Source organism: Pseudonaja textilis, chromosome 2 (assembly GCF_049901715.1).
Source record: "Pseudonaja textilis isolate UNSWEBS1 chromosome 2, rPseTex1.2, whole genome shotgun sequence".
Classification (NCBI taxonomy): domain Eukaryota; kingdom Metazoa; phylum Chordata; class Lepidosauria; order Squamata; family Elapidae; genus Pseudonaja; species Pseudonaja textilis.
The window spans coordinates 106805901-106824783 of NC_141991.1; the positions used below are offsets into that span (position 1 = coordinate 106805901).

The following is an 18883-nucleotide window of genomic DNA, read 5'->3' on the forward strand; positions in this document are numbered from 1 at the left end:
TAATAGACAGATTTCTAAAAATGCCAAATATATAATACTGCATATTCTCACTGTAGCCAGAATAACCTTTGCACAGTGTTGGAAACAAGCAGATATTCCAACAGAGGAAATGGTTATTCAGAAGATAACAGCCTGTGCAGAGATGGGCAAGTTAACCTTAGCACTTCAGGAAAAAGAAACATCAGAATATTATAGAAGCTGGGAATACTGGTATGACTGGATAGAACAAAAATAGAAAATATATTAGTGAACAACGTAAAATGTAAAAGAGGTAGTAATTATATATTTGCAATAAGATGTGTTAGTAAATATATCACCAATATTGATAACAAATAAGGAACCATAGACTGTCGATAGTAGAATTGTTAGTTTTCAATTATTTTCTTTTTTCCCATTTCTTTTTTTTCTTCTTCTGTGTGTTGTGTATGTGTTTGTTTGATATTTTAGTTTTATAATCAATAAAGTTTGTTTTAAAGAAAAGAGAGCTAGTATGCTCAGCAATAAATCTCAGGCACCCTTGAGTCCTACTGGGTCAAGAAGCAAGACCACTGTTTTTCCTTCATTTAGAAACTGCTTATTACATTCCTCTAAAATCTGGTGTGGTCTTCAATATATGCTGTATCACAGCTTTTGACATTTCCTGCCATGATGGCTGGGGATTCTGGAAGATGTAATCTATGACTGGCCAGCAGTAGGTTGGACAAAAGTTATCTACATACTTTAAAGACTTCTTTTTCTTTCTGTTCCAGGTTCACTGCATGGGTGAGGTATGTGGCCTCTTACCATTTCTTAACCCAGAGATTCCAGATCAGTTCTACAGACTGTGGTTGTCTTTATTCCTTCATGCAGGGTAAGCCAAAGGGGGCGGGGGGAGTGAGGTTTGATGCTTTGAAACTACCTTTTTGTGTTTTTGTTGTGTCCAACATTGGGAATGTCAATATATCTGTCCTTAGCTGTTCAGTTTTCCTTTGCTGCTTATCTGATTTTCTGACTCTGGACGTGTGTGTGTGTGTGAGAGAGAGAGAGAGAGAGAGAGTTGTTGATCAAAGCCAAAAAGTTAGAAATGAGGCCTAGCTAACTGATTCAGGCCTGGTCTTTCCTGGCTTTGCCCTGCAAGCCTTCATAAGTTCCAGACAGAAATTCTTCAGCATCAGCAATCAACAAACACTTTGCAACTATTCTGCACTTTAATACATTGGGGACAGATTAATGGAAGTAAGAAAATATAAAGGAAGTAATGAAAACGAGATGATCCCAATCAGAAGGTGATACCCACACCCTATCTAAAATATCATTAATGATGTAGGGTGATTATATAATCAAAGATTTTTTTTTAAGTAAAATACCTCAGAATTTAATCCTGTAATTATCCTGTCTGATAATTGGCTTGAGCAAGTATAGCCCTTCAAACCTATCCGGATTTTTTGTTTCTTCTGAATGAATTAAGTGGACCTCATGGTCTTCCCATACATCCACTAATTCTCATTTTTCAAGTTGTGTCTCTCCACACACCCTCCATTTCAGTTTTATGACTGATGGGAATGGTTGTGCAGTCATGTTGAGTTACTCCTATTAGGTAGTGAGAGTCAAAACTTCTTCCCAAAGTAATTAAGATCAAACAAGTATATGAAGAGACTACAATCTATCTACTAGCTGCTTGTCTTTTAACTGATTTCAGGATCCCTTGTGGCAATCCAGGCTATTTATTCAACTGGCAAACGTTTAGTACAACAGTTGTAATCTGTAACATTGTGCAGGCTGGTATTGTGTGCAAAGGTGGAGGAGAAGGGCTAGTTTAATTTTGTATTTTTTGAAGGAAAGAGGAACTTTGATCTGATTCAATTGTCTATCTCCCATAGGATTATCCATTGTCTGGTGTCTGTGATCTTCCAAATGACAGTGCTCAGAGATTTGGAAAAGCTGGCAGGCTGGCTTCGTATTACTATCATTTTTATCCTCAGTGGCATCACAGGCAATCTGGCTAGTGCCATCTTCCTACCCTACAGGGCAGAGGTAAGGCCATTATTGGGCTTTTCTGTTAAAGAAGAATCTTCTTACAGTTGTATGAATTAGCTTAAAAGCAATATTCTCCAGGTGCACTGGACCATGTTTTGTAGCCTCGAAATTTGAAAATGCCATTAAATCTTCAAAATCAGTAGCAATAGGAGAACTTGATTACTGTGAACAATCAACAAGAATGTTTTGCATCCAGTACTAAATTCTTATAGCAAAGGAATATACAAATAAGATTAATAAAAAGGACATATTGGCACAATCCAACTGTGCTATCTCCTGAGTAGCTGGCAGCACACAGCTGACCTAGATTGATCTCAAAAAGCTAAGCCAGATCAGTCCAAGTTACTACAAGTATGGGAGAACAGAAAATGTGAAGATTGTAAACTAGACTGGATAAGCAAACCACTTCTGCAACTGCCAGTACAATCACATACTGTATATGTTCTCATGATGTTATTTGGAGTTGAACTCCTTTTGTCACTGTGATATAAATACACAATTTTTAGGTTCTGAAATATTTGAGATCACTGTTTGAGAACACTGTTTCGTTCACAGGGCACTGATGTAAAAGTAGGATCTGCATGAGCAAAAGGCAGCATATGAACAATAAGAAGAAATGGCTTTTAAAAATGTTCCTATATAACTACTGTATCTTTTTCTCATACATATTCCCTTTCTCTGTCTCCATGCTGGCTTTGTACAGACAATCCTATGTTGTCCTAATCATTGGAGACCTGAACATTTGTTCAGGTTGAGAATGTAGTCACTTCATGAAACTGAAAAACAAGCCAGCAGATTCCAGTGAACTACAGCTTTCCCTTAATTCTAACATATGATATTATGGTAAAGGACTTTTGATCAGCTCTGAAAATGAAGTCATGGTTTTGAAGTGAGCATCACATACTGAAATAATTATAGTTTTCCAGCATGGACATAAAGAGGACGTATTCTTAACCTAAAACGTTTGGTCTTGTTAGCATGCAAAAGGGAAGGAATGCAAAAGGGTGTTTGGCAGGGCCATAACTATTGTTGGCATCCCAGTTTGGTAAATAGAGATAAAAGTCTAAAGGTTTCCCCTGTCCAGTTGTGACTGACTCTAGGGGGCAGTGCTCATGTCCAGCTCAATCGAAGGAGCTTGTTTGTCTGAGAAGACATTTCCGTCATCATGTAGCTCACATGAAAATACAGAATGCAATAACTGTTCCTATAGAAGTGGTACCTATTTATCTACTCACATTTGCATATTTCGAACTACTAGGTTGGCAGGGTCTGCGGTGACTAATGAAACCTCACCCCATCACACATGGGTCTTGAACCTGGACTGTCAGCTTTCCAACTGACAACTTCAGTTGGAACCTCAACAAGGTTGAGACCTGTCCACAATGGGTTGAGGTTCCATTAGTCACTCCAGATCCTCCGCCATTGTGCCACCCAGTAAACAGAGATAAGACTACTTCAAGATGAGATTTCTTTGTCATTTCTTGGCTTCCACAGTGCCAAGGAAATTGAATGATCTACTGGAATCAGTTTCTTGAGAACCTTGTAGTTGTATCTCATATTCAGAAGGTCAGGAAGCTTAAAAGTATTTGTCTTTCAGTGATGGGACCAACCTTCTGAAAGGATCTCCTATTACAGATTTCTGTGCTGCCAACGTTTTCCACCTTCCAAAAAGTAAAATAAAAAAATAAATCAGACGGAACTTGCCAGAGATCTTTTGAGACTAATGCCATATGCTATATTTGGACTTTGTGAGCCACTAAGAATCCTGTGGTTGTTGCAGGATAGAAATATGATTAATAAATAAATTGTAAAGCATGTTGTACTGCTGGAAGACTGGATCTGGCTTGTGTTATTGAATTGAGGGTGTTTTTTCTTTCTTGTCAGCTTTTAGGTTGTCATGATGTCAGGATTGCAATAAGTTGCAAATAAGGTTTTGGTTTTAGGATTTGATGATTAGATTTATTATGGCGATAGAAATATAAAAGAGATTATTTTATTATATATTTGTAAATATATAATAAAGTGAGAAGGTATCCCTTTTCCCTTTTTGTCACTTTTACCCACCCAGCCCCATCCCTCCTTTTCAATGTTTACCTTGCATTTATTACCTTGCATTTAATCTTTGAGATTTTATAACATTGGGGAGGAGGGAAATGAGAGGACATGTATACCATATGGGTTTGTGTTAATCAGAGAAGTGGCCCAAGTTAGCTTGCTAAAGGTAGATTATTCTAAAGTCTATTTTTTAAAATATTTTTTCTTAATATTACAAATCCACTTGTAAAACTAGTGTCTTATTTGATTTAACCTTGCAGCTGAGGTTGCATCATCTCATCCCTGTTCTCCCAATTCCTTTTCTTTAGCTTCATGTATGCTTGCCTTCCATCATAATTTAACATAGGATTTGGTGACTTCAACGCCAAACATGTTGCTTCATAGCGCTAACATGAAAAAAAATATCTAGGGCAACAGTTCCTCTGGCAGACAGAAATCATCCAATTAGGAAAGCTATCTGTGAATCACACACATAGCAAGTTCAGTAAATTAATATGACAGAGGAGGTCTAAGATAATATTGTTTCAGTCTTTTAAAAGGCCCAAACATTTAAATACTCCTTGATGCAAATCTCCATATAGAAGGCTAACATAAGAGGAAGAGCAGTACCATCTGTTACGTGTTTAGTGGGTAGGAATCTGTTTGCACTTAAAACTTAGGGATTGTTCAGATGTGACCTCCATTTCCAGTTCTGGGAGAGTGCCCTATTTATATTTTTTATTTTGTTTTTCTGTCAATTGGAGTCTCTTTGCTTTTTCTAATCTGAAAACCCCTGGGCCTCTTTGAAAATGTTACTGAGAAATAAATTCATTAGGGAAAGTTTTCAGAAAGAGCACTAAGCAGCTTTTGACCCACCTCTGCCAAATTCTCTTGACCCATAGGAGCGGTCTTCCTTTTGTCTCACGCCCCTGCTTCCTCCTGGTTCTTAGCACGTGGCTGGAGAGTCAGCTGGCCTGGCCAGCTGCCATCTGAATTCTGGCCATTCTGATTTCAGACTGGGAAGCCGAAGGGCATTTGATGATGTCACTGCTGACATGCGGCAACAAAAGGAAGTGCTGATTCAGCTTCTTTGACTGCTGATTTGAAAGGGAGTGGAGAAGACTGGGAGGTTTGCTGAAAGGCTGCACCAGCAACAACAACCCCTCCCTTGGGTTGTCCACTTCCCTTCCTGGTAACCTTAGCAACCAAGCAGGATACAAAATGTGATGCATAGCTTTCTGGACCAGTGAACAACTACTCTTACATACTAGTTGCAAGCCTGTAACTGAGAGCCTTTGGTCTTTATGCACTTCAAACTGCAGGCCCCGAAATGAGGGAGTCTCAGCAGCCTTTCCAATCCAGTGCAATGTTGCCCTGGGTAAACACACAGAGATGCACCTGCGCTGATGATGTCCTCTCATGTGCATGCGCACACATGCACACACACACACACACACACACACACACACACAGAGGTAATCTGAGGGCAGAGCAGAAACAGAAGACTCAAATGGTCATTGTAAAATAGTTGGAAAGAATTTTAGAAGCTATACTTGCAAAAACTTTCTCTGTGTCATTTTACAAGCAAAATCGTCAGAATTTGTTTAAAATTAAAACTCTAGCATAACAAAGAGTGGGGTGTAATTCAGGAAAAAAAACAGGGTCAATAAAGTGACAAATAGTTTTGTTGTTTGAAGGCAAAAAGTTGATAGACTCTATCCTGCTAGAATCAGGTATGGTAGAATAGCACCTGTGACGTTTCCATTTCATCTATTCTTAGTTTAAAAATGAAATTTTGCTTTGTAGTAAAGAATATTTGCCAAACTCCAATCAGAATCATCATCAGAAGATTTGTGTTAAGGAAAGGGCTCTCATAATAAATTGTAGTGCCTGTCCATAAATGTGAAGATTCTAAGGGCTTAAATTGAAGTATAAGAGATTAATTAAATTATGTTTTCTATTAAATAAACCAAATTCTGGGGCTGTGCAGTGCTTCAGATTTGACTTTGAAAAGGTGCTATACATCACCTGTTGGCAAGTCATTGAACAAGCCATCTTTGTTTTTAGGATCATTGCAATTCACTAAAGTAGCTACCTTTGTTTTCCGATCCTGAAAAAGGTGCAGTTCTTTCAGTGAGAAGATGGTAGCAAATATTTTGCAGATAGATAGTTTCCTTTTACTGATCTACAGAAATGAGTGATCTGCCTCATTCTCTATGTGAAGCAGAATTGAGACTCTCCTAAAAGTAGTTTTCTACCTCCATGTGCCAGGCCAGCATGTGTTGGGTCTGTTTTTGTTCTCACATGATAGTACCCATGCCTTTTGACGGATGTAAGAGATTGTTGGCTAATCTGAAGTTCTAACAGGCTGTAAAGGAGATCATTTCTGTAATCCCTTCAACAGCATCAGCTGCTTCTCAGGTGCAGCTTTGTTGGGAACATGAGGCAGCAAAATGCCAACTCATGGATAACCCTTGCGTATCTCTCCTGCAGTGATATTGTAGCATCATGACAGTGTCCCCATTTTTTAAACTGATAAATTGTGATGATGTCCCACCATAATTTATTTGAAAACTGGCATAATTTAAGATAGAAATCCTTCAGCTGGCACGCTGTCTCTTATACACGAGAGTATTTTTTATCTTTTAGTTTTCTAATTCGTTGGGGCATGGAAATTTATTTTTATTAGATTTTAATCCCATCTTTATTGATTTATTGATTATTTTTCACATTTTTGAACTGCCCATCTCCATCAGAGAGGAACTGGGGGGTGCACAATAAAATATAAAATTATCTTAAAATATAAAAACAGGATGTAAAAATTTAAAATATAGAAATTTAAAAGGAGGCAAAGATGATTAAACATTGTCAAAATTAGTTAAAAGGTGAAGAGACGGCTTTCAGGGCACCAGCCAGCCTACAGCTGCATACTCTTCTGGGCTTCTTAGAAGAAAATAGCCAAAATTATTTTAATTGCTTTTCAGAAGGCTAGGAAAGTGGGGGCCTCAACTTTGGGGGGGGGGTGAATATTCCACAGGGTAGGGGCAACAGCAGAGAAGGCTCTTTTTCTAAAGTCCGCAATTGGAATTCTTTAACTGACAGAGTTTGCAACCTATCTTCCCTGCCTGACCAGTTGGGATGAGCCAATGTAATGTGATGGAAGATACTTCCATAGAGCTTTATAGGTCACCCACCACCAACACCTTGAATTGGACCTGGGACCAAACTGGCACCCAATGCAGCTCACAAAGCAAAGGTGCTAGTTATCCAGGAAAAGGTGTAACTGGCGCACAACACAAAGTTGTGCCCTCATAGTCACAGTTGTCACCTGTTCTTTGACCAGGAGCCATGTGTCCAGGACACTATGCCCCAAGTCTGTCAGGGATAGTACAACCCCATCCAAAGATGATAAATTCCTGCATACAGAGGGGCCCACCCACAGCCACTCCATCTTACCGCGGGTCAGCTGTTGTCTATTCCCCATGCAGGCCCCCACAACTTCCAGGCACCACAAAAAAACATCCACATCATCACTTCATCCAGGATGGACATATATAATTGGCTGTCATCAGTGTACCAGCAATACCTCATCCATGGTGACGGATGGTTTTGCTCAACAGTTTCATGTAGGTGTTTATTACTTTAAATATAATAATGTCCTTTTCTAGATTTTTAAATGCTGCAAAAACTCACAAGCAGAGGAAAAATTCATATTGAATAAACATGTTCTGTGCCTTTAAAACAAGGTAGGGAAAATATGTAGTGCACGGCTTTTGGAATTCTTTTCAAACCTTTTACTGGAGTGGTTGTAAGAGGCATGTACTTTGAATACTATACTGTAATATCTTGCATCTGTTTGTGTATTTGTGTATACTAATCAGCATATGCGCATATGTTGCTGTTTTTCTGTGTGAGTCTAATCAAGGTAGATGCAGATGTGTGTCCTGTGTTATGTGTATTTGAGACCCTAATCCAGAGGTATCAAACTGGATTTCTTCGAGGGCCAGATCAGCAGTGTACTTCTCCGGGGGCCAGTGGGAGGGGGTGGCGGGACAGATGCCTCCTGCAGCACCTTGCTGGCCAAAACAGGGTGAGGGGGGATGTCCATGCACGGCCCCCTGCACCTCGTTTTCACCCTCCATTGCCTTCTGCAGCACTCTGCTGGCTGTTTTCAGGCCATTTTCAAGTCCTTTTTTGGGCCATTTTTCAGCTCATTTTCAGGCTGTTTTCTGCCACCAGAGTGCTGCAGCAGGCCACGGAGGTGAAAACGAGGCGCATTAGCCACCAGAGGTACTGCGGGCTAGTCCTTTCATATTTCCAGGCCAGCCCCGTGGCTGGATTTAATCACCCTGTGGGCTGGATTCAGCCCGCAAGCCTTGAGTTTGACAGCCCTGCCCTAATCAGAGCAGCAAGTGCATATGTGTTGCCTCTGAGTAGCTTCTCAAATACACATATAGAGGACACACATCTGTATCTACTTTGATTAGGCCGCACAGACAAACAGCAACACATGCACGTATTCTAATTAGTACGCAAGTATACTGCTCTTCCTGTGTATCATTGGTGTGTATTTGCATGTGCGCACCAGGAAGCAGAGAATAGATTACATACATACACTCTAAAGCAGGGATGGGGAACTATGGCCCCTTTATGACTTGTGGACTTGAACTCCCAGAATTCCTGAGCCAGATGGAGCTTCAGTTCTGGGAGTTGGAGTTCGCTAGTAATAAAGGGGCCATATTTCTCCACTTCTGCTCTAAGAGAAACTTAGAATGGAGGAGTTGTCAACATTCTGAACCCTTGACTCTCCCATGTACTTATATACTGGGGAAATCTTTTAAAATCTTCAAGTATATCTAGCCCATTTCAAACCCAGACTTTCTTTAGTGCTACGAACAGACAAAGATGGAAGCCCTTTAATATAATTTCTTTCTAATGATACATTAAGGTTTGTGTGTGTACTTGTTTTCTTAGTAGAAAATTGAGAACAGTTTGAAATAAAATAAACACCCTGTTATAGCTGAACAGCTAGTTTTGGTTGCTTGGTTTGTTTGTTTGCTTGCTTGTTTGTTTGTTTGAGGAACCATTAAATTTGCCCACCTCACATGTTCTGACAAAGTTGGCAAGCTCCAGCGCCCAGCAATTGTATGCCATCTTATAGGATGCCATGCCATCTTATAGGATCCTTTTCTGCTATGGCACCTGCCTTCTGAAACACCATTTTATGACTTCCACTGTGGCCCTATTTAAATGAGCCCTTAAAACCTGGCTGGGTCCCCAGGCTCTGGGATAGTGGGGGCAAGTATGTTTTGAATGGTTGTCAGCTTCTTTTTTTAGTTTCTTTTTGTAGCAGTGCAGTACCTTGCTTTTCAACTATTATTCTTTTTCTTGTATTTGGTGAGCCACCCAGAATTGTGACAAATTAGGGCAGCCCCTGAATTCCATCAATACATAGTGCTACACATCCTTCACAAGATCTAAACAAAGCCTACACTGATTTAATCAGGAATATATTCACATAAACTGAATTTTGAGCATTGCTTTATTCTGTTTACGTTTGAATGTGAACGTCATCTACTTTTCACTACAGAAAGAAGCAGCAGCTATTCACAAGAATATTTGTTTATATTGAGCAATACATATTTTAATATAAAAGTGTTAACAAAATGCAGAAGGCAACAGAAGTTTGCCTGCAAATAGCAGCTTAGAAGTACTGTAAATAAAGATATTAAGAGCATTAATAGAAACATAAAATTAAGTTAAGCGTTGTATACTGTTCAGAGGTACTTTCATGTGAGATGGGTGGATATTCAAATATGATAAAATAAATAAAAATGTTTCTGAATTTATATAGTCTTTAAAATTGCAAGCTAGTGTGGCAATGGGATGAATTGAAGACTGCAAAATGAAATAAACAAGTTTGACCATTTCATTCATCTCATTTAATCTGTTTATGATTAAAAACTCTTAGCTTTTGCATGGATGAAATGAAATAAGAAAATTAAAGTTACATGCAGTCCTCTGTTGTTGTTTTTTACAATTGTATGTTAAAGCCTTTTTTTATTTTGAATCAAACCATTGGTTCATTTATCAATAGCATGTTTCCTGACCAATATACCATATGTTACATCTACTCCTACTTGCCAAAGGCTGAAATCTACCACAACCGGCTCTCACATTGTGGACAGAAGATTTGAACTACCATTTCAGAGGAATATTGTTATTAAAAACTGCTTGCCTTGTTGACTTCTTCTAGATCAGAGAATTATCTCAGGAAAAGTTTGATTGTTGAAGATTTGAAGTGTGTTCATGCCCCTTAATTAATAATCTATGTTACGGTTCTGACAGAAGCAGTACCGTGGTGGGATTCAAATTTTCTTACTACCGGTTCTGTGGGCGTGGCTTGGTGGGCGTGGCAGGGGAAGGAAGGATACTGTAAAATCTCCAGTCAAAGGTGGTATTTGCTGGTTCTCCAAACTACTCAAAATTTCCGCTACCAGTTCTCCAGAACTGGTCAGAATCTGCTGAATACCACCTCTAGTAGAATAGGAACTTTCAGCAATTTTCTGAAGAATACTCTAAACTATCCTAATTGTCAAAACTTTGGAGCTATAATACCTGCTAGTTTGTGTGTACATGTGGGGGAGGAATGTCTCTTTATTCATCAAGTATCCTGCTATAATTTATTTATTTTTTCCTTCTACCCTAGGTGGGCCCAGCAGGATCCCAGTTTGGCTTGTTAGCCTGCCTTTTTGTGGAGCTGTTCCAGAGTTGGCAGGTCCTAGAGAGTCCCTGGAAGGCTTTTTTAAATCTTTCTGGGATTGTCCTTTTTCTCTTTGCCTGTGGCCTTCTGCCATGGATCGACAATATTGCACACATATTTGGTTTCCTCAGTGGCCTATTACTTTCTTTTGCCTTCCTGCCCTATATCACCTTTGGTACTGCAGACAAATATTGCAAACGGGTGATGATCATTGTCTCACTACTGATCTTTGTTGGTTTATTTACATCGCTTGTGATCTGGCTATATGTATATCCTATTAATTGGCATTGGACTGAGTATCTAACCTGCTTGCCTTTCACAACCAAATTTTGTGAGAAGTATGACTTGGACCAGACCTTGCACTAATGAAGCATTTAAATGGACTAAGTAGAAAGGATTTTGAGGAACAAGGACAGAGGCAGCTGTGGCTGTATAAAGCAGAGCATTTTCATTTCCAGTTCTCTATTTGGAATTTTTAAGTATCATTCATAAAACAGCATGCACCAAGTAAGCTGGGCAAGTGGGTAGACCCTGCCATCTTTTGTGAGGTAAAATATAACTAAGTGTAATTCTATGGCAACCTTAAACATCAATTAACCATTACCTGGAGAGTTACAAGTATAAATCAGGGGTTATCAGAACATTTCCCACTTATGTGCCTTGCATCAGAAGGCAGTCTCTGTAAAGCTTTGTTCCTGGGATCCCTCCCAGACATGAGTTCAGCCTTCGAGGTCAAGTTTCTTTTGAGGAACTGGCAAGGAATTCAAAGACATCCTTCATCATCTGGGAGGCTGATTGGGCATTTGTGAGATGGAGGTCAGCCACACAATGACTTTCAAAGACTGTATTAGCTATGGACATCCTGCTGAACTACTTCCATTGACTATCTGCCAGTCTCTTGTGTTTTTCTACTTGAAATCCCTTCTTTTTATGCAAATCCTGGTTTGGGGTTCCTTTCCTAGTGCCTTTTGGCACAATATGGTGCTTGGACCTTGTGGCAGTCCTCCCTGCCTTAGTGCCTTTTTATGGTACTAGGAATTGTACTGTGAAAATAAACCCCATCTTTTTGTACAAGGGGCATTTTTATATGCAAATTCTTGTTTTACGTTTGCAGTCTCTGTACGTCACTAGGGTGAAATACTTTTTGACCAAGAACATTGCTTTTAAAGGCACCTTGTCCTCAGTAAGAAATGCGGGTAGTTATTCCAATATTTACATTGGGTTGATAACGCAGCAACCTGGAATTTCTTTAACACTTGAAGTATAACTCCTTTCTAAAAGGAAAGGAAGGTAATTAGATTCTCTAGTGACAAAATGAGAAGTGTAAAAAAGATTTTTGGTATAAATAAATGAGTTTAAATTCTGTGAGGAGTATATGTATGTTATTGTGTGTATGTATTTCCCTCAATTAGAAGTATTGAAGCTGGAGGTACATCATCCTGCAGAACATGCTATAACTACATAGCACGGTTAATTTAGAATTCTGACTCATTGTTTTGCCCTGAGCAACAAAGCATTCCAAAATCTTACTGTGTTCTAAGTAGTAATTTATTAGAGCCTTTGACTGAGAATATTTTTCTATAATTATTGTTGCTAATTTGTAAATATTAGGCTGTTCCTTTGATGAAACTGAATGTGTCCCAGTTGACACTGTTTATCTATTTTCATTAAAGATAGTTTTGGAAATCATTTCTTTGCATCCAAAGTATATTAATTTTAATGTTTAAGCCCTGTATCCCACCTCCTCCCAAAATTGGTTAAAGCTTGCTATTTCCCTTCCATTACACTGTTGTTGCTTGCAAATCTTTGATGGACAAGTATCTTGTCAAAAGTTCCATGACGATACAATACCTGTATCACAAAGCCCTGTGGCTGCCTTTCAGGTATCTACTGTCTTGACTAGTAATTTTTTGAAGTATTCCTACTCCCTGCTCTTGGAATCTTGTTCATTATCTGTATGCTGTCCCAAGTAATGGAAGTTAATTCTTCCTTTGCCATCACCTCCAATCACAAGCTCCACCTGGCTATATTGTATAAAACTACTTCCTGGTAAGTGTCACAGTCTGATTGATTACATCATGGTGTAGGAAGTGGGGGGGGGGGGAAACCAAGAACATGTTCTGGAAAAAAAAACATTTATTGCTGACCTGACAAGAGGTAAATGGCACACACAGTAACATTTGGAGAATGTTTGCTTCCTTATTCAGTGGCAAGAACTTTTAACATTTTCCTAGGCACAAGACTGACCAAGTAATGAATTTAAATGTGCAAATACTTTGTAATTAGTTCTAAACATTTTCCTTGGAGCTAATCTCATAGAATTTGGCAGTGTTTACTTTTAGTAGATAGGCTTATACTACAAAGAGCCTTTTCCCAGTCCCATACTAATAAAAATCCAACAGGCACCTGCTCTGTTCATAAGGAAGGCAGAATGCCTAACTTCCTCCCTTGCTCTGTTTTTATTTCTACTGCAGTTATGGTAAGTAGACCAGATTGCATCAGAAAATGCCCATGTCTATATCAGATTAGTTAAAAATTTAAAGTTCAAACAATGGGTGGTAAAAGGCATTCTGACCCTATATTCAAAATATGGCCATTTCAACTGTGGGAAAAACCCCACCCCCTTGGATCTCAAAATGTTTTGCAAAGCCCTGATTAGCTTATGCTACATTGGAAAAGAATATTTTTCCCAACTAGTTTTCTATCATTGTACTATGACTTATATAGGTAGCTCTCAATTTAGGAGCACAATTGGGACTGGAATTTTCATTGTAAGTTGAGTCAGAATCAGACAATTTTTACAGCAGTTGTTAAACGAATCCCCAAGGTGGTGTTACTGTTGTTAAATGCAGGTACAGGTTGTAAGTCACTTCTTCCAAAGCTACCGTAACTTTGAACCATTTTTATATGAACAGCCTGAAGTGGAGAACTACCTGTATCATGCACATTAGTAGCCTTTCTGCGGAATTGATGGCTTAACAGATTGGCCCTTGCTTAATTCCACTGCCTAATCTCTAGACTTCAGGCTTGTTATCAACCTCATTTTTATAGATAAAAAGTTATTACTAGTTTTCTAAAATCAACAGGATGGCAGGCAAATAGATGATGATCTGGCTTTAAATGAAAAATTTATACACACAAAGATGTCCCTTTACTCACAACTGATGGGACTGAACAATGACACACATATATACAAGGACAAAAACACACTGTACATCTATTTTCTCTTCCATCCTGTGTCAAGGGTATCTTCACAAGTAGAATTCACTGCACATCATATGCATTAAGGGGCAATTAAACGATGTTTTTACAGGAATTCTGCTCGGAAGGAAGTCTGTCATGGCCTTATCGCTAAGGGAGCGTATATTTATAAAACATACGAAGTTATATACCATTACATAAAACCAACCAGTATAACAAGGTATTGAATTGCACTCCAGTGAACAAAAAGCAATAACTTACAGTAAGTTTTGTATAAATACATTTAGTTGCTTAAAGATTATGAATCTGAAAGTAACCGATTTTATGAGTTCACACTGCAGTTGAACTCCTCCTGTAAATAGAACTGTTATTATTAATGAAACATGAATGGCAAAATGCATAATTTATAATGACTCTCTGCAATACTCCTAATTTACAACAAAATCTTAGTAGTTAGAACTGCAAGCAGCTATCATGTTTTGCTGCCTTCATGGTTTAAATTTGAGAAAACAAATTATTGCATTATTCCTTATTTTATTTTACAGTCATTATGTTCATACATAATGCTCACCTAACACTTTTTTTCCACGTGGTTGCTCAATGCAAAGTGGTCTAGTCACATCAAACTAAACAACAATATGCTAAACACCATTACAGCTTTACTCACATGTGAGAACTTGACCAGTGCAAGACACAAGAGAGAAGTCTGAGGCTTAGCTATAATTATTAAAGGCAGCCATGCCTATAATCTTTACATTCTTCGTATCTTACAATTGAATGACTGTAGCAGCTTACAGTGCATCATCACTTGTAGCTCTCTGAAGCATCATATAGTAACGATGGCAAAACTTTCAAAGGGTGGGATCTATCACTACTTCCTTTTCAGACTGAGCAGGTTTACTCGCTAGATACTGCTGAATCAGAAGGCTCTTATGGACACCCAAGGTCTTGCCTTTTAGCACCTCCTGGATTCATTAGACTTCAACTCCACCTGAAGGACTGAGAATCACAGCAGATATTATTTTGTTTTTTAACCAGATAGTAGGAAAGTAACAAGAAGGGGAAATATCTCAGCAGCCACTATTTCTACGCATAAATGCATGAGCCCGAATAGCGCAGTTCATCTCAATGAAATTTAATGAACCAACAGTGATCTCACACGGGCCCAGCACTTTAAAGCCACACTTAGTATAAAAGGGAATGAGAAAGTCTTCACACATCAGTGTGGCTCGACGCACATAAGGGAAAGAGCATAGGTAGTGTAGGTAGCGCCACATCAAGATGGATCCTTTGCCTTGTTGGCGGAAAGTGCAATGTACTGCCAGAACATGTATGTGGACTATGGTTCCATGGGGTTTATGTAGGGTTAGCGCATCCTGCCATGAGAGAAGAGAGAAGAAACTGCTTTTTAGTTATTTGTTTTTGAATCTCCTGTTGACAACTATATTCATCTTAAAATGTTTGCATTACCAGATCCTTGGATCATTGGTCTCTCAGTAAGAATCATACCATTTATTTATTCACACAATGTATTATGTTTTAACTTTTGAAGAGATGAGCTATGACTTCAACAAATCCAGTAATTTTAGAATAGGATGTTTGCATTCTCAATCAATCTTGCCCAGTTTCCATAAACTTACTGAACAAATTAAAGCTACATTGTAGATGAGCAAGACATCTTGTGATGTCTTAGATACATCCATGTGATTTCCTTGACAAGAATAGGACTGTAGTTGGCTACTTCCAATGTTTTCTTCAACTTCTCTGGGAGTCCCTGATTTCACCCAAGTATGCCTGAACCTGCTTACATTTTTGTGCTCGGAAAAAGTCCGGAAACTGGCCCTTATGAAACAAAGCCTACTTCATTTCAACAAACCTATTCTCCCATAGCCCCTTTTGAATAATTTAAAATTATGCCCTGTAAAGCTCTTTTGACTATTAATTTCTAAGTAAATGTAGTGTAATCCAATGTGATTATTGTGCTGCAATTTTATGAAAACACAGCCACCTTTCAGGGTCATAGCATATGTGCATTAACATATATTTTGGAACAGGAGGCATGCAAGGAACAAGTCGTTCAGCAGTTTGCTGATAGGTGCAAGAGTGTGAAATACTGCTCTTCAGATTAACTGAAGTGTTTCTGCTTATTTAACATCAAAATAGTATCTGAAAGTTTGCAAAAATGCAATTTTATATAAATAGAAGCATATTTTCTAAGTGGTTAGTGCACAGATGGCTGCGTAAATATTTATAAGTGCATCTATCCAATTACATACCTACTATTCCTCCCTTGTTAGTAATAAAAGATGCTGAATTATTTTATTTTTTTAAAAAAATTGGGTTCAGATTCCATTCTTTCATGCTCTCCCAAATATTGTATAAAATAACAACGACATATTAGGCTTACCTGGCTGAGTCTTTCCTGGTCCCAGAGGGAGCCAATAATGAAAGCAACTAGTTGGCCTTCTTCAAACAAGCCAAGCGACAACTCAGGACATAGGTTCAGAAAATGGCGAATCTCATCCAGGTGGAGGGGGCAGTCTTCTGACACTGAAATAAAGGCTTGAGGGGAGAAGAAAGGGAGATGTTGAATTTTGTCCTGCTGATTACAATAAGATTAAACTTCCAGGAAACTAGGGAAATATTGGCCCTGCCCAAGAAAAAAAATGAATCTAGGTGAGAGGATGAATCTGACAAATTCTTGAGTCTTGCAAACTGAGATTTCAGTAATCCAATCTGGTTTCTTCTTATTACAAAGTTTTCTATGAGGAGATTTAACTGATGCCTTTCACTGCCGTGGTTTTTCTTTTATCAGCTATGCCAGCATTCAGTTATAGGCAGAGCTAGCAGCTAAGGATTCAAATGCATAAAGTCATACATTTGAGGGAACTGAATTAATCTTCAGCCTAATTACTATTCCTGAAATTATTATATTTCAAATGCAAATGTGCACCACATTTATGCTGGGGCATAGTCTAAATCACACCAATATTCAGGTTCAGCTGAAAATCCCAGACAATCTATGAAAAAAATCAGTTCCATCATATATGTCTCTGCCTGTCCGTCTCTAGGAAATACAGATTTGGGGGGGTGGGGGTGGGTGTTAAAATATGGAACATACATGGATTAATTATAGAGCTGCTGCCATCTGCAAAGATTAGAACTGGGAAAAGAAATGCTCTCTCTGTAGTTAGCCAGCAGAATTCTTCCCCTCTGCCTGATCCAATTGCAACATGTAGTTGAAGGAGATGCTGTTCTGTTCAGTTTCTGCTTACTGCTTAGAAAATAAGCAGTTTTATTTTTATCTTTTTGAATCCGATATTATTTAATTGTATCAATAAACCTTATACATAAGGCATGATGCAGTTTTTATTGGTGCACGATTAATATCATACTATGAAATTTTGACGAACATCTGAACATACAGTATTTTACTGTCACTAAGTCTTTCCAAAACTGGGTTTTTCTAACACTTCGGGTTAATTTTTAGAGTGGTATTTCCCTCCTCCCAATAATTCCCTATTTATTATAGTATTTTTCCTTTATTTGTTTTTAGGGGAGAGGAGTGCTTTCATATCTATTGACTCCTGGTGATTGCCTGGACGACTCCCTGCCATTTTCTTTGCAGCATTTTCAGAAGTGGGTTGCCATTTGAATTTGAATTCTTTATTGTCATTGTAGGTACATTACAGTATACATACCACGAAATTCACATAACACCCAGAGACCAGACTCAACATGCACATACACATGACAATCCCCAAACACCTCCCCAGCTGTCAAAATTCCATGCCTCCTAAAAACACACAAGCATCCACACAACAGACCGAGTAATACTGTCCAACAGCTCACTGATGATGGTCCTTCAGTTCATTGTTAAGTGCAATTATAGCTCTGGGATAAAAACTGTTCAGAAAACGTGTGGTCCAACCTTTAATTATTCCGTATCTTCTGCCAGAAGGCAACAGTTCACAAAGATTGTAAGCAGGATGGGAAGAGTCTCTGAGAATGTTGTGCAACTTCCTCAAACAGCAAGACGTGAAGATGTCGTCCAGGGCTGGTAGCTGGAGCCCGATGCTATTCTGGGCAGTTTTAATGATCCTCTGTACAGCATTTTTGTCCGCTACAGAGCTGCTCCCATAGCCATACAAGAATGCCATATGTCAGGACACTCTCAATGGTGCTGCGGTAGTAGGACAGAAGTAGATGCTGAGATAGATTTATCTTCCTGAGCATTCACAGGAAGTACAGCCTCTTCTGTGCCTTCTACACAAGCATGTTAGCATTCATAGTCCATGAGAAGTCCTCTGAGATATAAGTGCCCAGAAATTTAAAACTACCAACCCTCTCCACCTCCCCGCCATTTATGTACAATGGTAAATGAACATCTCTCTTCCTCCTGAAGTCAATTATAAGTTATTTAGTTTTTTTGGTGTTAAGTGTAAGATTATTATCTTTACACCACAGTGTCAGCCCTTGTACTTCCTTTCTATAAGCAGACTCAATGTTCTTATTAATGAGCCCCACCGTCATGTCATCCGCAAATTTAATAATTGCATTGGTGTTATACAATGGGGTGCAGTCATGTGTTTACAAAGAATAAAGGAAGGGGCTTAGCACACAACCCTGGGGGGGTCCTTGTGCTTAGTATCAGAGTAGAAGAATGGTGAGATCCCATCCTTATTGACTGTGGCCTATCTGTCAGAAAATGTCATTGTTTGTTTTCCTAGAGCTGAGAGAGATTGACCCAAAGTCACCCAGCTGGTTTCTTTCCTTAACATAGAACTAGAACTCATCTCACCGTTTCTAATCTGGTGCCTTTCACCAATACACTAAACCAGTTCTCTTTTTGAATTTAGACATACTGTG

The 18883-nt window shown here is 38.7% G+C and overlaps 2 protein-coding genes across 11 annotated transcripts in view; one reads left to right on the plus strand and one right to left on the minus strand.

The window, feature by feature from the left end:
- The window catches only part of RHBDF2 (rhomboid 5 homolog 2), a 92830-nt gene extending 80652 nt beyond the window's left edge, over positions 1–12178 (plus strand). For all 3 annotated transcript variants that reach the window (XM_087924797.1, XM_087924798.1, XM_087924796.1), the window contains 3 exons: positions 750–850; positions 1860–2013; positions 10760–12178. In XM_087924797.1, the coding sequence (XP_087780923.1) occupies positions 750–850; positions 1860–2013; positions 10760–11179 (675 nt within the window). In that variant the 3' untranslated portion in view covers positions 11180–12178. The remainder of the gene's footprint in view (positions 1–749; positions 851–1859; positions 2014–10759) is intronic.
- Positions 9575–18883, minus strand: part of AANAT (aralkylamine N-acetyltransferase) — a 30233-nt gene continuing 20924 nt past the window's right edge. For all 8 annotated transcript variants that reach the window (XM_087924812.1, XM_087924810.1, XM_087924815.1 and 5 more), the window contains 2 exons: positions 16422–16576; positions 9575–15390 (listed from right to left, as the gene is read on the minus strand). In XM_087924812.1, coding sequence (XP_087780938.1) covers positions 15085–15390; positions 16422–16576 — 461 coding nt within the window. In that variant the 3' untranslated portion in view covers positions 9575–15084. The remainder of the gene's footprint in view (positions 15391–16421; positions 16577–18883) is intronic.